The following is an 18,246-nucleotide window of genomic DNA, read 5'->3' as shown; positions in this document are numbered from 1 at the left end:
CTGTCCTGTGCGGCTGGGGCCTGTACTGGAGGCGGGGAGGCTGGGGCGGCTGAGCACAGAGGTGAGGGGCCCAGGCACCTCTGGCTACAGTGGCCCTTGGCGTTCCCAGAGTTCAGCAGCGTGCTGCAAACCCTGCACTGGTTCCACACGACTCCTCTACCCCCACCGACAGCAGTGTGGGCACCCCGAGTTCTGTGACTAACGCTGGCACCCCCAGCAAAGTGCAGGGGAGCCCGTGGGCATTGGGGAGGCCTTGGCTTGTTCTGGGAACTGAGAGTTCAGCTCTGGCTGCAGGGCTGGGGGAGGGTGGGCATGTAGGGCAGGCCAAGCAGCCCTATGGCCTGGATCCTGGGAAGTGGCCCGAGGGCAGGGTGGCTCCATAGCCTCACCTGAGCATTGTGGGGACGGGCGTGGGTGGGTGTGTGGGGATGCGCGTGGGGAGCAGGTGGGCATGTGGGCCTGCGTGCGTGGAGGGGGCGCACGGGGCTTAAGACAGGTGCTTGAGGAGTGCGGCAGCTCCTGCGTGACCCGGGACCGGGCAGCCCCTTCTGGTCCTCACTTTGCTCAGCTGCCAGCTCTGACCGTGGGGTCAGGTGACTGCTGGGACCCCCCTGTGGCCCCCACAGCGATCCCTTAATGGAAATGCTAGTCTCTCCTGGTTTAGCGTCAGCCTGGGAGGGGTGCCTTCTGACCAGCACCCAGCCCTGCAGGCCCCTTTCCCAGGTCCGTAGGCGCTGTGACAGAACATGTGACATTCATCAGGGTGAACAGCCTGGCCAGGCACTGTGCCAGCCTCTGCTGACGGAAGATGGAGAACATGTATAAGTTTGGTGCTGAAGTCTGGGGATAGAAAGGGAGGGATTGTTTTCCATGGGGGCCTGGGAACGGCGGGGAGAAGGCATTTGCTGTCTCAAATAATAGCCTTCTGTTTACTTCCAGCCCTTTCTTCCTCAGCATTTGGGGTGATGTTTTGGCGGGAGCTAATTTCTCCATAGGCTTTTCTGTCAGCACTGCGAACAACAGTTTCTCACCCGTGGGGACCACACTGTCGTGCTCACGCTGCTCGCCAGGTGGCCGAGTGAGGCACATGACATTAGATTGTCTGGGAAGATGACCCAGATGGACAGACAGTCGTGGGGGACATCTGGCTTTGGGGGGCATGTGGCTTGGAGGCCACAGGCAGGGACACCGAGGCTAGCGTGCAGAGCCACATGCCCAGGAGAACCCGTGGTCTGTGGGGCGCTCAGGCCCTCTCACAGCACCACCCCTCCCCTCATCTGGAAAGGGTCTGATGTCCCATCAGCGGTATGAGTCTGTACAGCTCACTGTGGGGACAGGGTCCTGGCTGCTCTGACCTCTCCTTGTCCCTCCTGAACCCCTTGTGCTGTTCGTCACCAGGGACGGGTGCGGGGGTGGCCCTTGTTGGCCTTCTGCTCCATGGGAGCTTTGTCTGCCCCTCCCGAATGCCCCAGTGTTTCTCCCACCTCGTACCAGCCTGGGCCAGTGAACCTTTCCAGTCATCTCATGGACTGTGATTCTGGTGGATTCCTTAGTTGTGGCTCTCAGTGGTCCTGACCGTCCCCTCCCACCTCTGCTGCCCAGTCGGCCCCTTCCCATCTTAGGTGCAGCCACAGTCGTCTCCCCACAGCCTTGAACCTTTTCAGGGGCTCCCGTGTGTCTGAACAAAGATGGTCTTCCCTTCCCCACACAAAGCCATTGTTCTGACACTAGATCTTGGAAATGACTTCACGTCAGCCCTTCAGGCTGCCTCGTTCTGTTTAATGGCTGCATGGTATTGCTTTAAATCCTTTTCTTAGGGGCTCCTGGATGGCGCAGTCAGTTAAGCGTCCGACTTCAGCCAGGTCACGATCTCGCGGTCCGTGAGTTCGAGCCCCGCGTCAGGCTTCTGGGCTGATGGCTCAGAGCCTGGAGCCTGTTTCCGATTCTGTGTCTCCCTCTCTCTCTGCCCCTTCCCCGTTCATGCTCTGTCTCTCTCTGTCCCAAACATAAATAAAAACGTTGAAAAAAATTAAATCCTTTTCTTAACCAGCTCCCCACTGATGTTTCAGGAACAAGCCATAGTGATGAAATAATCTGTACGCGAATCTGCGTGCACACGTGGGGAGTTCCGTGGGATGAATACCTGGGAGTGGAAATGCCAAGGTTGTGTGTTCTTAATTTCGGCTGGTGCCCAGTGTCTTCCCATAAGGTTGTACCAGTTTACATTCCCACCAACCTAGAGCTGGGCTGTGTCCCCCCGCCGCCGACTTTTGGAAATGCTTCTCATTGGTTTAATTTGGCATAGAGTTCTGGAATATCAGGGGGTGCCAGACCCTCTCCGTACCCCCATCCCGTTGTGTTTGCCACTGGCACTCGGGGCCCTGGCAAGGGCAGTGTCTGTGCCAGGCTCACGCAGCCTGTCTGGACCTTGACCCCAGGCCACCTCACTTCTGTGGGTGCTCCTGTGTTCATACCTCGCCTTTCTCTCCAGAACTCCCTGTGCCGTGAGGGCCTGAACACCCCAGCCTGAGCTCATGGGTTTTAATAATGGGTCTGGAGAACAAGTACGCTGAGGGGCAGAGGGCATCATTTTCCTCTCACGGCTCTGTCAAATCATGCCAGAGGTCAGGCAGTAGCTCCGTCCTTCCTGCACGGCTGAGTCTGGCACACATGTCCCTAATGCCGGCTGTGTTGGACACACTGCTCAGGCCCATCCCTTCCAAGTTCGGCCCCTGGGCCTCACGTGCCGATAGACTGGTCACTGCAAAACTCAAAGCTGGCCCCGCCACTCCCCGGCACAGGACCCTGTTGTTTTAGGATCACATCCAGACTCCCTGGCTAGTGTATCTCCAGCTGTCTGTCCTGCTTTCTGCCTTACATAACCTCCCCTTTGAGACCTATGTCTGCCCAGCCATGCCGGCCTCCCTCACCCCGTGCCTTTGCGTTTGCTGTCCCCTCTGTCTGGAATGCCTTTTCTCTTTGTGGCCCATGCCGGTGACCCTTATGCCTCCAGCAGCACTGGCCTCCGGAAACCCTGTCTATTCCCTCCACCCCCCCCCCCCCCCCCCCCCCACGGCCAGATGAGTGCCGTGACCCGCATCCCTGCATATTCCCATATGGCAGTGCTTCCCAACTCTGTCCTCACCAGTCACCTTTACATCTCTCTGCACTTAGGGGAGCCCCCAGTGAGGGTGGGCGGAATGCGACTGCCCTGTAGCTGCAGAGGTGCCCCCCACCCCGATGTGCGGTCTCTCTCTCTCTCTCTCTCTCTCTCTCTCTCTCTCCTCAGGAGCTCCGTCTCTTCCTGTCTCTTCCTGGCCTCGTGTTCTCTGGGAGGCCTCAGGCTGAGTTCTCAGACACTGGCGAGCTCCCCAGAATACAAATGAGGGCTGATTAAGACCAAGGTGTCTGTGGGCGTGGAAGGCCAGCTCTCCCCAAGGAGCCATTTTAGAAAAGTCAGAGACGTAGCGGGTGAGGAGGTGCCCTCTACATACCAGGGCTGGGTCTGTAAGGAATGGAGAGTTATCTTAGTCACTGCACAGAAAGGCAGTCCCGGTACGTGTGGTCTCGCTCAAGCTAGCGAACTGATGTCTGTCCCTGACGTGGAGCCATTGGCTATCCGCCATTCGTGTTCCTGTCCTTCCCTCTACTGTTGTGGGAATGTGTGTCACTGTCCTAACAAGACTGGGTTCTGTGTAGTTCTTACACTGTGTACTTGCTTGAGGGCAGCAGGCCCTGGGCTCCAGGACCCAAAGAGCTTTTTTTGTTCACTTATCACTTCAAAGTATCAAAGAATCCTAGGACTGGAAAGTCAGAAAGGCTATAAATGCATCATTGCAACCTACTGGTTTTGTAGATGGGAAAACTAAGATACAAGTGACTTAGGTGGCTTTCAGAAGTATGCATGAAGTTAATGGCAGTCTTAGGACTTGAAGCCAATTTCTTTTTTTTATTAAAAAAAATTTTTTTTTAACGTTTATTTTATTTTTGAGACAGAGAGAGACAGAGCATGAACGGGGGAGGGTCAGAGAGAGAGGGAGACACAGAATCTGAAACAGGCTCCAGGCTCCGAGCAGTCAGCACAGAGCCCGATGCGGGGCTCGAACTCACGGACTGTGAGATCGTGACCTGAGCCGAAGTCGGACGCTCAACCAACTGAGCCACCCAGGCGCCCTGAAGCCAATTTCTTAATTCTGCCTCTACCTTAATTTTCACAGTGTCTTAGGGTCCTTTGTGTTGGAATCGGGATCACCCAGGTGCAGCTGGGCTGAAAGAGATGGTCAGCCAGTGACTGGAAGGCAAAAAAGCCTCGACTGGTGGTCAGGGACTGTTACATGGTGTGTGTACTGCACAGCTCAGTGGTAGACTGTGAATGCCACTGTGTGTGGCAGGACTTGGCAGTTCTGTCCCTGGTATGGACCAGGTGCTGCCACAACCTTCCCTTGGCCTCTGGGAGCCTACTCCCAAGGTTCAGCTGCACGAATCTCCAGCCCCAGCCCCAGCCCCATGCCAGCCCTGGCTACCCCTTCAGACCCCTGGCTTGTGATTCTTGAACAGTCGTGGGTGCTTTGGTCTGGCTAGGGCCATGGTTGGCTGCCTGGCACAGTCTGATGCATCCAGGCACTTGGGTCTAGCGTGGATTCCTCAGGACTGTCTGTGGTATGTGATTTTCTGTAAGGTGTAATGAACAGGCATGTATTCTGGGTGGTGCCGGGAAGGCTTCGCCTGGGGGACATTTGACCCTGGCTTCAGATGATTTCACGTCCGTGAACAGCGGTTGATTTCATGGCTTCAGCAGTCTGCGCAGAGGATTCGTTAGCTGTCCTCCCCAGAAAGCTTTGCTCAGCACGGCTCATGACCTCATCCTCCTGTGGAGCTAGTCTCCCGGGAATGGGGTTCACTTTCTGCAGAAGCGTACTGTGCCTTTCATGGTGTGATTGCTCATGACACCGTTGTATCTGTTTGTCCTCCCTCCGGGGGTCCCCCGCCTTCACCGCAGGCATCCTGTGCGTCCAGAGACGCACGTGCTGGCCCTGAGAATCCTGCACGTGTCCTTCCCTTGGTGCTGCCTGGATCTTCATCCCAGAGGCCTTTGTGGACTCCGGCATCTGGCCCGATCATTTGCTTATTCTCCTGAGAGGTGGCTGTCTTGTGGCTGTTGTTAGTTTGTCTTGATCCAGGCTCAGGAATAGAAGCAGAGACTCTGGCCCAACGTGTTGGCTCCTTGGGGCCTTTGGGAGCAGAGTGAACCAGGGTGGACCCTGGGGTGCCAGGAGGAGCAGATGGGGTTGTGGGCTCATCTCTGCCGCTTCGCTGTGTGCCCTTGGGCTTGTTTCTACTTCCTTTCTCCTTTCTGGAAATACGGGCTGACTAAGGGGCCCTTAGGTCTTGCGAGGTCTGCCCGTCTGTGACTCTTCCTCTGGCAAAGGAACTTGCAAACTCTATTGCCATTTTTTCTTGGGTGCTTTACCTTGTCCTCGCACCAGAGGCCGCGTGCTTGGTCTCACAGGCTGTGCCACCAGGCTCACAGCCGAGGCTTGGGTTGACAGCACACGAGAAAGACGTACTTTTCTTTTTTTAACATAAATTTTATAAGAACACACATGAGAAATCCTGGCCATGGCTAAAATTTAGATGCTTTTCCTTTGGCCAGGCCTCCCCGAGCCAACTAGAGGGCTCTGGAACCAGATGGCCTGGATTCAGATGCCATCGTGGCTGCTTCCTTACTCGGAGAGCCTGGGCCAGGTACTGAGGCGCTCTGAGTCTTTGTTTCTGTCTGCCCAATGGGGCTGCTAATAGGACCTAGTGCGTAGGCTGGTTGTAAGGAATAAATGTGTCGGATCCTGAAAGTGTGTAGAACACCATCCAGTACTTGGTGGGCATGCAGGAAAAGTTAGCTGCTATCATCACTATCATTACCGTAGTTGTTAATAATAACTCATTCTAACATCTTGCCGGGACCTCCGTCTTGGTGTTAAGACTTTAGGAACTGGAGGGGCGCCTGGGTGGCGCAGTCGGTTGAGCGTCCGACTTCAGCCAGGTCACGATCTCGCGGTCCGTGAGCTCGAGCCCCGCGTCGGGCTCTGGGCTGATGGCTCAGAGCCTGGAGCCTGTTTCCGATTCTGTGTCTCCCTCTCTCTCTGCCCCTCCCCCGTTCATGCTCTGTCTCTCTCTGTCCCAAAAATAAATAAACGTTGAAAAAAAATTTTTTTTAAAAAGACTTTAGGAACTGGAAGCTTCCTCGCTTTCATCCAGCACTTGGTGTGGCAGGAGCTAGTTCAAAGGGCAGCCTTTGTGGTCATCAGCTGGAAGGTCTGGGCGTGGGTTGTGCTATCAGGAAGAGTCAGAAGGAGTGAGATTATGTTGAGTAAGCCCAGGGTTACCTCTTTCCCATAAAAACCCCTGTGAGTAATTTCCACCGGCCGCAGGTCTTCCCCAGCATTCGTTTGGTGACTAAGCACTAATTAAAACATGCCAACCCTGACTCACGGAATCAGCCTGGAGAGCTTGTTCTGTGCATGGCACGTGGGATTCGCCCTGAGTGCCCATGCTCATCTAACTTCTGGAACCAAGTGATGATCAGGATTCTGAATCCCACGTGCTGTGATCCCCAGCTGATCGCTGCCGTGATCCGCGGTGATGGCTGCCGTGGCCCTGGGGAGGTGTGGTGGAATTGTGCCCCATTTCCCATCCTTGATCTGCCCCACGTAGAAGGCTGGAGTCCCAGAGAAGGTGAAGACAAGGCAAGCTATACCGAGAGCAGGGAGCAGGTCCTTGCTTCCCTGCTTAGTTCAGTGCTTTCGTTCTCCCCCATCCCCCCCTTTTTTTTTAATAAGGTGAAGTATAATACATACCTAGAAAACCGTAGGTATAAGTGAGTAGCATGATGGATTTCGCAAACCTGATACACCTTGTATCCACCACCAGATCAAACTGTAGAGCAGGACTGCTCCCTAGAGCCACTCGTGGGCTCCCCACTCCTTCCCTGCCTGTGCCCAACCTGTCCTGCCCCTTCTTTCTCTTTCCACTCTCAGTGAGGACTTCTGTCCTCCCGTGTGACATCTTCCTGGGGGAGGGGAACAAGGACCCTGGAAGGAAGGAGGCTGGTTACCAAACTAAAAGATGAACTTTCTCCGATGTGTTGGATGCCCTCAACTCCCTGTTCCGTGAATGGCTTCCAGTCCAGTCTTCCCACACCATTCCTGGCCAGCAGGGTTTTTCTGAAACTGACTTCAATCCTAAAATTCTCCTCTTAGAAAGCATCTCTGCCTCTCCCTCCAGCCTTCAGGTTAACATGCAGAATGCTTGGCAGGGGAACCTGGCACTTAGCTTGCCCGGCCCTGCATGTGACTCCTTCTTAGCATTCACCATGCTGCTTCCTGTCCCACCTCTCTGGAGGTTGAGAGTTCTGGACATGTAGAGTCCCGAAGAACAGGCAGGGCTTGCTGTCCCCACAGTGCTTGCTTAAGGTTTCCTCTGTAAGTGCTTAGATAGGACTACTCAGGAAGCCATCGTTCAAATAGATGGCCTCCCAGAGACCCAGACTGCTTGGTCCACGGGGGGGTGGGGGGGGTGGTCTGGGCAGTTCTAAGGCTCTTCGTTCTTGTCCTCCCATTGCCGGCCCCAGGCTTCAGCTCTCTCTTTTCCTGTTCTAGGCCTGCTTGACTGAGTTGTGCACAAGTTCTCCAGCACTTAGATTCGAAATGGGTCCTTAGACTTTCTGGGAATTAAAGCACTTCAGCCACATAACTTGTGATTGGGGAGGTGACAGGGTGCACTGCGGGGGCCTTGGGTTTGACACTGTAATGGCTGGTTTTGAATCCTGACAAAGCCGCAGCTGATTGCGTGGCCTTGGGCCAGTCACTTGGCCTCTCAGATGCTCAGTGTTTTCATCTATAAAATGGGAATAAAAATACAGATGTTTACTCTATAGACCACAGAGATTGCTTTGTGAGTCAAATCTAGCGTTTTGTGTGATTGTAGCTTTTAGAAACCAGAAAAATGGTTTATTAGTATACCATGGTGGGCTCAAAAAATTTTTATTTATTTATTTATTTATTTATTTGTTTGTTTGTTTGTTTGTTTGTTTATTTTGAGAGAGAGAATCCCAAGCAGGCTCTGCACTGTCAGCACAGAGCCTGATGCAGGGCTCAAACTCACGAACTGTGAGATCATGACTTGAGCTAAAATCAAGAGTCGAATGCTTAACTGACTGAGCCACCCAGGTGTCCCTGTGTGCCATGGCAGATTGTTATGATTACTACCTAAAATATCCATGCTTGAGGAACTGAGAAGTTTTGCGATCTTTTGTATTCTTAACCCAAGAATATATGGTATATAATCCAAGAGACATGAAAACGTTCATCTACACAAAAACCTGTGTACAAATGTTCACAGGAGCTTAATTCATAGTAGCCACAAGATGAAAATAAACCAGATACCCGTTAGCTGATGAACAGATCAACAGAGGCGGTATATCCACACAGTGGAATATTGCTCAGCCATCAAACACAATGAAGCAGTGACACGTGCTACAGCATGAGTGAACCCTAAAAACGTTATGCTAAGTGAAAGAAGCCAGTCACAAAAGACTGCATTGATTCCATTTATAAGAAATGTCCAGGGACACCTGGGTGGTTCAGTCGGTTAAGCGTCCAGCTTCGGCTCGGGTCATGATCTCATGGTCTGTGAGTTCGAGCCCCGCGTCGGGTTCTGTGCTGACAGCTCAGAGCCTGGAGCCTGCTTCAGATCTGTGTTTCTCTCTCTCTCTCTCTCTCTCTCTCTCTCTCTCTCTCTCTCTCTCTGCCCCTACCCTGCTCGTGCTCTGTCTTTAAACAAATTAAAAAAAAGAAGAAGAAGAAGAAATGTCCAGAATAGGCAAGTCTCTAGAGGCAAAAAGTGGTTTCCAGGGGCTGGAGGGAATGGGTGAATTGAAGCTGATAGCTAAAAGGTATGGGATTTTTTTTTTTTTTGAAGTGATGAAAATATCTTATAACTATGCTTTTGGTTGCACAACTCTGTCACATATTGGAAGCCATTGGATTGTAAGCTTTAAGTGGGCAAACTGCATGGTATGCGGTCAATAAACCTGTTTTTAAAAAAAACATCCCAGGAGGTAGGGGCTATGACCCTCTCCATTTCACAGATGAGGACTGAGGCTTATGGAGGCCCAGAGTCGCAAGTAGGGAAGGCAGGATTCTACCCCAGGTCCAGCAGCCCCCCGCTCTCATGCATGGAACCTCTTCACAGGGTTGGTTTCACCTTATAGAGGAGGAAGAGGCCTAGAGAGGAGAAGGGGCTCCCAGTGGTCTGTGTGGTGCTCCTTCCTCCATCCTAGCTCCCCACCGCTACAGGGAAGATTTCTAGAACCATCCACTGCGCCTGAATCTCCCACTCCTGCCATGGAGGCCAGAGGTTAGGAAGTGCCCGGCTGGGCTCTCAGGCACACACACGGTCCAGCAGGAGGCCTTTCAGTGGCTGGGTCACAGGTGTGATGAGATGAGGCCTGTGTGCCAGGTCTGAGGTGGGTGGTGTCCTTGACTCACAAAAGCTCCTAATGTCGATGACGTCCAGTTTATTTTTTTTTTCTTGATTGATTGTACTTTTAGATTTTTTTTTTAATGTTTACTTATTTTTGAGACAGACAGACAGACACACACACACACACACACACACAGAGCGAGAACAGGGGAGGGGCAGAGAGGAGAGGGAGACACAGAATCCGAAACAGGCTCTAAGCTCTGAGCTGTCAGCACAGAGCCCGATGTGGGGCTTGAACTCACGAACCGCTAGGCCATGACCTGAGCCGAGGCTGGACGCTTAACTGACTGAGCCACCCAGGCGCCCCTGATTGTACTTTTAGTATCGTACCTAAGAAACTGTTGTCTGATTCAAGGCCAGGAAGATGCACACCAGTGTAATCTTCTGAGAGTTTTATAGTTTCAGCTCTCACCTCACAGGAAATTTTTTTTGTTGTTTTTTTGAGAGATAGAGTGCACGTACATACAAGCCAAGGAGGGGCAGAGGGAGAGAGAGAATCCAGGATTCATACCCAGTGGGGAGTCCGACGCGGGGCTCAATCCCATGACCGTGAGATCATGACCTGAGCCGAAATCAAGAGTCGGACACTCAACCAACTGTGCCACCCAGGGGTCCCACCTCGTAGGATTTTTATGTTAAAGGACATGGTGTTTGAAAACCATATTTCCTGGCAGTGTGTGTGTAGCTGGTCCTGGGTGTGTGGTGGCTGCTATTATTTAAAAGTTATGGGGCGCCTGGGTGGCTCAGTCGGTTAAGCAACCGACTTCGGCTCAGGTCACGATCTCACAGTCCGTGGGTTCGAGCCCCGCATCGGGCTCTGTGCTGACCGCTCAGAGCCTGGAGCCTGTTTTAGATTCTGTGTCTCCCTCTCTCTGCCCCTCCCCCGTTCATGCTCTGTCTCTCTCTGTCTCAAAAATAAATAAATGTTAAAAAAAAAAATCACCTTTACTTTAAAAAAAAAAAAGAAAAAAAAGTTATGATGGTGATGATTTTTATTTATTGTCATCTTTTCCATAATTAATCTCTCACTGTGTTTCCCATCTGGCTCGCTGCCTCTTGCTCCTTCTGGAAAGACAGTGTTGCTGTTTGAACGAGTCTCTGGCACGAGAGGCGTGTGGGATTGAAGAAAAGGTACATCTGGTTACTTAGCCCCCTCCCTCCCTGCCCCCCCCCCCCCCAATTTTCTGTTATTTCAGAGAATTTAAAAATACTGGGTGGACTCCTTAACACACTGCTGGGTCTCAGGACCCAGCCTCGAGTTAACTGCTTACGACCGCTCTTGTCGTGCCTCTGCCTTACCTCACCGTCCCCTGTGCCTGCTTACTTTGAAGCAAATTCCACACATCATATTTAATCATAAGTCACTTCGGCATGCATCTCTACAGAATGAATCACCCCTTTCTAAAAGGGGGCCTGCAGTGTTTCGGGGGAGTGGGCCAGAGTGCCCACTGCCTCTGAGAATTGAGGGGGCAGGAATTGTGCTGGGTGCCTCTCTCACTCCCCTGTAAGGAGCCAGCTGGCGTCGTAGGCTCGGCCAGGACCCGAGCGGTCCACGGCGGGGTGCACCCTGGAGCCTGGGCTGCCACAGGGCAGGGGATTGTGTGGTGCTCCGGGCGTCAGCAGGACTGACCCCAGGGGCAGGGTTGGCATGCCCCTCAGTCTGCTGGAGGGGGCAGGGCAGGATGAGCTCAGAGACCTTGGGTCAGGTCCGCTGCCGAGAAGCCACACGTTGTCCAGTCACGAGAATCCTGTTTGTTTTTCTACCTACCAGCTCCTTTCCCGTCCGGGTCTTAACTGCCCTCAGCCGCTCCCTGACATAGGTTTTATTCAGAACGTGCATTTTGCGCATCAGGAAACAGAATCTCAGAGATTAACTGCGGTTTCTTTTTCACAGACCTCGGGTGAGTGGTAGACGTAGGATTTGAACTTGGGACTTGTGCCTGCGTTTTCTGTGAGATAAGAGCAGACGCTTGCGTCTCCCTGCTCATTTCCTGTCCATAAATGGAACTGCAGAGGAAATGGTATCTGTGATGTTCCCCCCGGTCCTCTCATCTGGCTCACATTCTCAGTGGGGAAGTGTTGACTTCCCCCAGCCCAGCAGACAGCGCTCGGTTTCCCTCTTGGCATCATCATCCTATGGGCCTTGGGTCGGGGGGCACCTGGCTGGCCTCTGCCCCTTCGTCCCCTCAACGGACAGCATTCTCTGGCCCCCTGACCAGGGCCGTCTGTGTCTGCTCTCCCCTCTTTTCAGGCTCCCCCCTAACGTCCAGGCTCCCTTTGTAGGTGCTCGGTGGCAGGCGTGCTGAAGGAACATGTGTTTACCATTTGCCATGGAGACCGTTTGGGCCTTTCTTCTTCTGAGTGGCGATAAAACGGTACAGGGCGCTCACCCTTCCAGCAATTTGTTTGGTAATTCTAAGAGACTTGTGAAAAATGCATGAGGCCTGTGGTACAATAGATAAGCTGAAAGGCTTGGAAGGAAATCCACTTGTGGATAGTGGGGCGATTGGAAAAACTCTTTCTTTGCCCTCTCTGTCCTTGTCCCAAAAGAGATTGTGTTTAGGAATAATTCTTCTGTTAATACTGATGCTTTCATCCTGGGTCAAAAGCTTGTTGGCGCCTGCTTGTCAGATATTTTCCCCTTTGGTTTCTTCTAATTTCTTTCCCTCGTGAGTTTGGCTTAAATTCATGTCTTAATGATTCTGAGTTCTCTCTTTAAAGGTCACTGCCCTAATGCATAAAAGTGGAACAAGGTCCAGCAACCACTCGGATACTCCTCTTGGGGCTTGGCTGGGGTGGAGGGGGTGATTTTTGAGGGGGAGGAAGGAGCGTGTCCGGACTTCATGGGACTCAGTTGCTGGGAGAGAATTGGGCTAGCCCATCAAAGTGAGCATCTCTGATACTGTACTGCCTTCTCTTTGAAGGAAGGCAGCAAGCATGTGCGTGGGTCCCCACCTTTACCTGCAATGCCTCTAGCAGGTGGCTATCTGTCCACTTCTAAAACAGGCCCCATGTGTGGCCCTGAAGTCTGCCTTCATCCATACCACTCTGCAGTTTCCTCCAATTTAGGCTTTTAAGTCACAGATGAGGGAACTGAGACCCAGAGAAGCCAGATGACCTGCGCAAGGTGACCTTGGGAGGTGATAACAGTGGGGGCAAAGGTTTCTTGAGTCCTGGGCCCTTACTCTTCCCTCTGCACTTGGCTGCTTCCCGGAGTGTTGGGATAGGGGAGGGGGGGGGGGGGGGAGGGGTGTCAGGGTAGTTCAGTGCCTTCAGGTCATAACCCAGAACGTGAATTCAGTGGCCAGGGTTATAGATCCAGCAGGGCAAAGCATAAAAGGCTTTCATTCATCCATGTGTCTCTAGTATTCTGCACGGTGATCTGAGCGCTGTGAATGATGTGCAGTTGGTTGAATGAATGACCTTTTACGTGAAGACAGTAATATGACTTCATGTGTATGTGGGAATCTTGGTGTCTCCTGAATGGCATGCTCTTGTGGCAGTGTGGACCTGGTTCAAAAGAGTGGTGCTGGCACGGATAGTTGCTGTTGCGGAGCCTGCAAGCCCTTCGGCGAGGCCGAGGCTGTGGGAGAGCGGATCTGGGCACGGTCCCTGGCCTGTAGGCATCTCTGGATACACCTTCCTTAAGGACACTTCCCAGGGGCGCCTGGGGGGCTCAGTCGGTTGAGTGTCCGCCTCGTGATTTTGGCACAGGTCCTTATCCCAAGGTCACGGGACTGAGCTCCGAGTCGGGCTCTGTGCTGAGCATGGAGGCTGCTTGAGATTTTCTCTCTCTCTCCCTCTTCCCCTCTCTCCTGCTTACACACACTCTCTCTTAAATTTAAAAAAAAAAAAAAAAAAAAAAAAAAAAAAAGACCCTTCTCAGCCTGCCTTCATCAGCCTGCCTTCATGGTCCCTGTGGGTGTCAGATGTGGGCTTGCATCATCAGCTTGGGGGCTTGTTCTGTATAAGCCGGGAGGTGGGCTAGCCACTGAGCTGAATGCTGACAGTCGCCTCCTGCAGGGGGAAGAGGAAGGTGGCTTCTCTTCTGTGTTTACATCTGTGGGATGGGTGTGCAGGGAGGAGGGGATGAGAGCATGTCCGCCCCAGGAAGTTCGTGGATGTGAGGATGGGAAGAAGGGCTCCTCACAAGCATGTACTGGCCACCCCTTAGGGACAGAAAAAATTTTTAGACATTCAAAGAAAAAGACACAAATGACCCCATAACCAGATACTTTGGTGGGAAACACAAGGGAGGGAGCCGATTTCAGAGGAGAAGGAGATATAAATCTCTGGCTTTGTGTTGAGAGCTCTTAAAAATGATTACTAGGAACCAAAATAGGTTCACTGAAAAAAAAGTGGTGGGGGGGGGGGAGTAATTCCAAATGGAGCTTTCTTTTTTGTTGATAAGGCTTACTTGAAAAGAAGCATTGTGGCTTTGTTTCTTGGCCTTTGCTGACCTCGCAGACGGATCTGGTAGACTGGGCGGGCAGGGGGATGAATTAAGCTGGTGTATTCGTTCCCTGGGGTGGCCTTGACAAAGTACCACAAACTGGGTGGCTTAAAACACGGGAGTTTGTTTGTTTCCCTCTCACAGTTAAGGAGGCTACAAGTCTGAAGTCAAGGTGTCTGCGGGGTTGGTTCCTTCTGGAGGCACCAAGAGAATTTGCACCCCGCGTTTCTCCTACTTTCTGGCAGTGGCCGGTAGTCCTTGGCCAGCCTTGCCTTGTAGCTGCACGACTTCAGTCACTGTCCCTCTTGTCTGATGGTCTTCTCCCTGTGTGCCTTTCTGTCCAAACTGCCCTCATCTTAAAGACACCAGTCAATGGATTAGGGGCCATCCTAATCCCGTATGGTCTCATTTTAGCTTGATTCCATCTGTAAAGACACTATTTCCAAATAAGGTCACACTCCCAAGCACCAGGGCTTAGTAGGACTTGAACAGATCTGTGGAGGAGAACACAATGCAGCTGACAATAACAACAGCTGGCGAATGGCCTCCCTTACACCCAGCCTTTTCTCGGAGCCCCTCTCTCGTTACTCCAGCACTCCATGTTTTTATCCTTAGAAACGCAGTGTTTTGGGGCCAGAGGGATGGTCTCATTTACTGTGTCTGTCTGATGTGCTGCTCTGGCCCACTGCTGTGGCATGGCTTGTGTAGTCACGGAGGTGACAAGGGGCAGGGCCGGGATCCTTGTTTCCCTTTCCTGGAAATATTTTGCTCAGTTTCATGTTGAATTCTGTTAGAGTTTCTTGTTCCCCGTGTGCATTAGCGTCATTTCTCCCGAGGAGACCGTAACTTCCTTAAAGGCCGGTTTGGCCATAGTTCTGCCCGCATGCCCAGAGTCTAACCCTGAAGCTAGTAGGTACTGACGAAGCATGTTGTCGGGAGCACTTGGGGAAGGTGGCTGCCCTGTGGTGTGTTGGTCAACAAGCCTGCACGCAGACCTTCTACTGAATGCGTTCATTCCTTCTACTGAGACCTTCTACTGAGAGCGTTCCGCTCTCGCTGGCCCTGCCTCAGAATCCTTATCGGAGCGGGGTGCCGGGCCACTCTCCTTGAGTGCAGTCCACACACGGAGCAGATCTAGTTTCAGGTGAGGCTTTATCCAGGGGCCAGACGAGCTGATCAGGACCTGGTTGTGCTCCTTTTTTCTCAGCTCTGTTTTTCTCCCTTTGGGCTCCATTTCTGAGCTTTGGCTTTGTCCGGCCTTGCCTTCGCATCTCAGGGTGACTGCTCCCAGCTGCACAGTCTCTGTGCTTCCTCTTCTCCCCAGTGTGGAAGACGATGGTCTTGTCCCAGCATTCCTAGTGAGAGCTCCGAGCCTGCCTCTGATTGGATCGACTCTGGTCACATGTTCTCTCCTGAACCAGTGGCCAGGGTGGAATATGCTGATTGGTCTGACCAACGTCATGTGATCTCGGTGTGGCTGAGTGCGTGGGGGCAGCTTCCCCAGACTGTGTGGACCTCCAGACGGAAGTCAGGGCTGGTGGAGGGAGGGGGAAGGGAGGGATGGATGAGGGAAGGGCACGTGGGATGGCATCTTGCGGAAGCCTCATGTCAGCGTCAGTCCCCCACCTCCAACCAGAAGAGATGTGTTTTCCTTTCAGGAATACATCGATGCGCACCCTGAGACCATTGTCCTGGACCCCCTTCCTGCCATCAGGACCCTGCTTGACCGCTCCAAGTCCTATGAACTCATCCGGAAGATCGAGGCCTACATGAAAGGTACGGACACATGTGGCTTGGTGCCTGTGGCAGGTGGCAGTCACAGGGAGGCCACTGCATGGGGTGGGAGGCGGGCGGGGGAGTGTCTGATCTTTTTAGGCCCTTTGGGACAGGTAGCAGTTGAATTCGTGGGGGCACACATTCTTGGGAGGGCCCTTTTCTCTCCTGTGACCAGCAGAGTTAGGAAAGAAAAGCCCCAGGGTGCTCATTGGGAGAGAGAGTGGCTGCAACCACTTCAAGACGGTTTTGTTTTGTTGTCTTAAACCCACAGAGTGGCGATGAAGTGTCCCGATAACACAGTGGTTAGAGAGCAGGAGTATGTGTAGAATAGCTGAGCAGCGGGCGGGGAAGGGGAGTTATGTAACCGGGCAAAGGAGACAAACAGAAATTGAAGGGCCTTTAATCAAACACATGGAGATGTGTAATGTGGCGGCTGGACCTCGTGGGGTACGCTCTGTTCTGGAGGGCAGGCGCCTCCCGCTTAGCTGCGGGAGCTTTTCCTGCCAGCCACATCCTCTTGTCCTTGAGGACTCATTCTCCCCACCTCCCTGGGCTGGGCAGCCCCAGAGAAGTGGGACTGCCTTCCTGAGGTGTTTATTTATGTGAGAAGGGCTTTTTTGGAAAGATTCGTGTTAACAGTGACTTAGTTCTCTTTGCCTGGTCCCAGCATTCCCTGCTGAGAGTTCTGGTTTAATTTTAAGGAAAAGTGCTTTGCCTGTGTCCTGGGCCTGTATGAAGATTCATCGTATAGCCCCCGTTCCTGCCATCCAGATCATGAGTGTGGCCTGTCTGGGCTGCCTTGAACCCGGAACCCTAGTGACTCGGTCCATCATTGTTTTGTGTGATGGTGGAACCGGTGGGGACTTGGGCTTTGCCGGACCAGAGGCAGCCTGTCTGCAAGGTTATGCCTTCTTACATTCCTTCTTCCAGTGCTCATGAAGGTGGCCTTGGTCATTCTGTTTTGCAGACAGTAGTGGAGACTGAGAGCTTAGCAGATGGACTGACATCACATAGCCTGTGGGTCGCAGAGCCAGCATCCAGTCCGGTCTCTCCAACTCGGGCTCCTAGCTCCTAGCCCTTAAGCTTAACTTACATGTTCATGGCCAGAGGGCCCTGGATCTGACAAGCACCTTGTATGGAGCAGTCATGGACCTTGGCCAGGAGAGTTGGAACGTGCCCTGTGGAAGAGCTGGGTGTTGGACGTAGCTGTCCTGGAGGGGGTCTCGAGGCCTGTTTCCCTGGGTGTCTGGCATTTAGCAGGTGGCATAGAGCATGGGCTTCCTGGGTGACCCCCAAATGCCAGGCCCTGTCAGCATGCCGGCATGCGTTTTCCCTTGGGCCTGGAATGGCCAGTGATGATGTCAATTTCCCTTCCCTTTGCATCGTTTCCCTGGGTCCCACTAGAACCCTCCGATGAGAAGGAAGATCCATAGGGACATTGTGGCTAAACTTTGCTTCTGGAAATCCTCCTCTTCTCAGGAGTTGTGGGCATTGGATATCAACTGTGTGAAGGGACAGGAGATGACTCCAGTCCTGATGAGAAGGCCCAATTAGCGGGAGGAGTTGAGGTCAGCAGCCATGTCTTGTGTCAAGTCCATGAGAAGAGTGAGGTGTTCTAATGGGGTCAGGGAGGTCACCACTGAGACGGCTTTTTCAGAGCAAAGAACACAGGCTTTGGGGGGAGACAGACTGAGGTTGTATCTGAATCTGGGCTCTTGTTGCCATGTGGCCTTGACCAAGTCCCTTGACCTAGCTCTGCTTGTTTTCTGTAAGATGTTGGTAATAAGTGGTTTATCCGCAGGGTCTGGAGTTGAGCTAATTGGGATGACATCTGATGAGCACTTAGCATGGGTCCTGGCTCATGGTGTCACCGGGAATGGCAGCTGTTGGCACAGCACCCGTTACCCTAGCAGGGGCTGGAGCGTCTGGACTGGATCTTGGAGTCTCTCTCAGTGTTCATGCCTAGAGGATCAGGGCTGGGGTCAAGGGTGAGCCTGGGCCTGGACTGTGAGTGTGCACAAGAAGCAGGGCTGTCCTTGGTGGGCGAGACTGAGGGGGACAGCCTGGGCCTCCCAGATCAGGCTGTTGTGTGAGCAGAGTGGGAGAGGGCCGCAGCGTGGGGGGCTTGTGTGTGACCTGCAGACTGCTGGGTCAGTGTGGGGGACTTGGAATGCCTTGTGCAGTTGGGGACCTCGCTCAGGAGCAGCCACTGAAAGGGTGTGAGCTGGTGAGTGAAGGGTTCGAATATACCTGCGATCAGTGTAGGTGTGGCCCGGGGACAGGTTCTAATGGGCATTACCTATATGCTGTTGTAAGGGTGCCCCACACCGAGCCATAGGTGTGAGGGCCCGGTGACCGACCCCCAGTGGGGAGGGAGTCAGACCCCATGCTGCCGGGTCCGAGAAACCTCAAACTCAGGTGTCATCAGCTCGGGAGCTGCCTGCAGGGTTGGGGGGTGGGGAAGCCCCCTCCATGGC

At 53.0% G+C, this 18,246-nt stretch overlaps 1 protein-coding gene across 7 annotated transcripts in view; it reads left to right on the top strand.

The window, feature by feature from the left end:
* The window catches only part of ITPK1 (inositol-tetrakisphosphate 1-kinase), a 178,302-nt gene that overhangs the window by 115,113 nt on the left and 44,943 nt on the right, over positions 1-18,246 (top strand). For 6 of the 7 annotated variants that reach the window (XM_023255974.2, XM_023255971.2, XM_023255973.2 and 3 more), the window contains one exon: positions 15,652-15,769. In XM_023255974.2, the coding sequence (XP_023111742.1) occupies positions 15,652-15,769 (118 nt within the window). Of the gene's footprint in view, positions 1-14,856; positions 15,138-15,651; positions 15,770-18,246 lie in introns of those variants that run through there. The other variant, XM_045060427.1, reaches the window with a different exon arrangement.

The sequence above is a fragment of the Felis catus genome, chromosome B3 (genome assembly GCF_018350175.1).
Source record: "Felis catus isolate Fca126 chromosome B3, F.catus_Fca126_mat1.0, whole genome shotgun sequence".
NCBI lineage: Eukaryota > Metazoa > Chordata > Mammalia > Carnivora > Felidae > Felis > Felis catus.
This window is presented reverse-complemented; position numbering and strand designations above follow the sequence as displayed.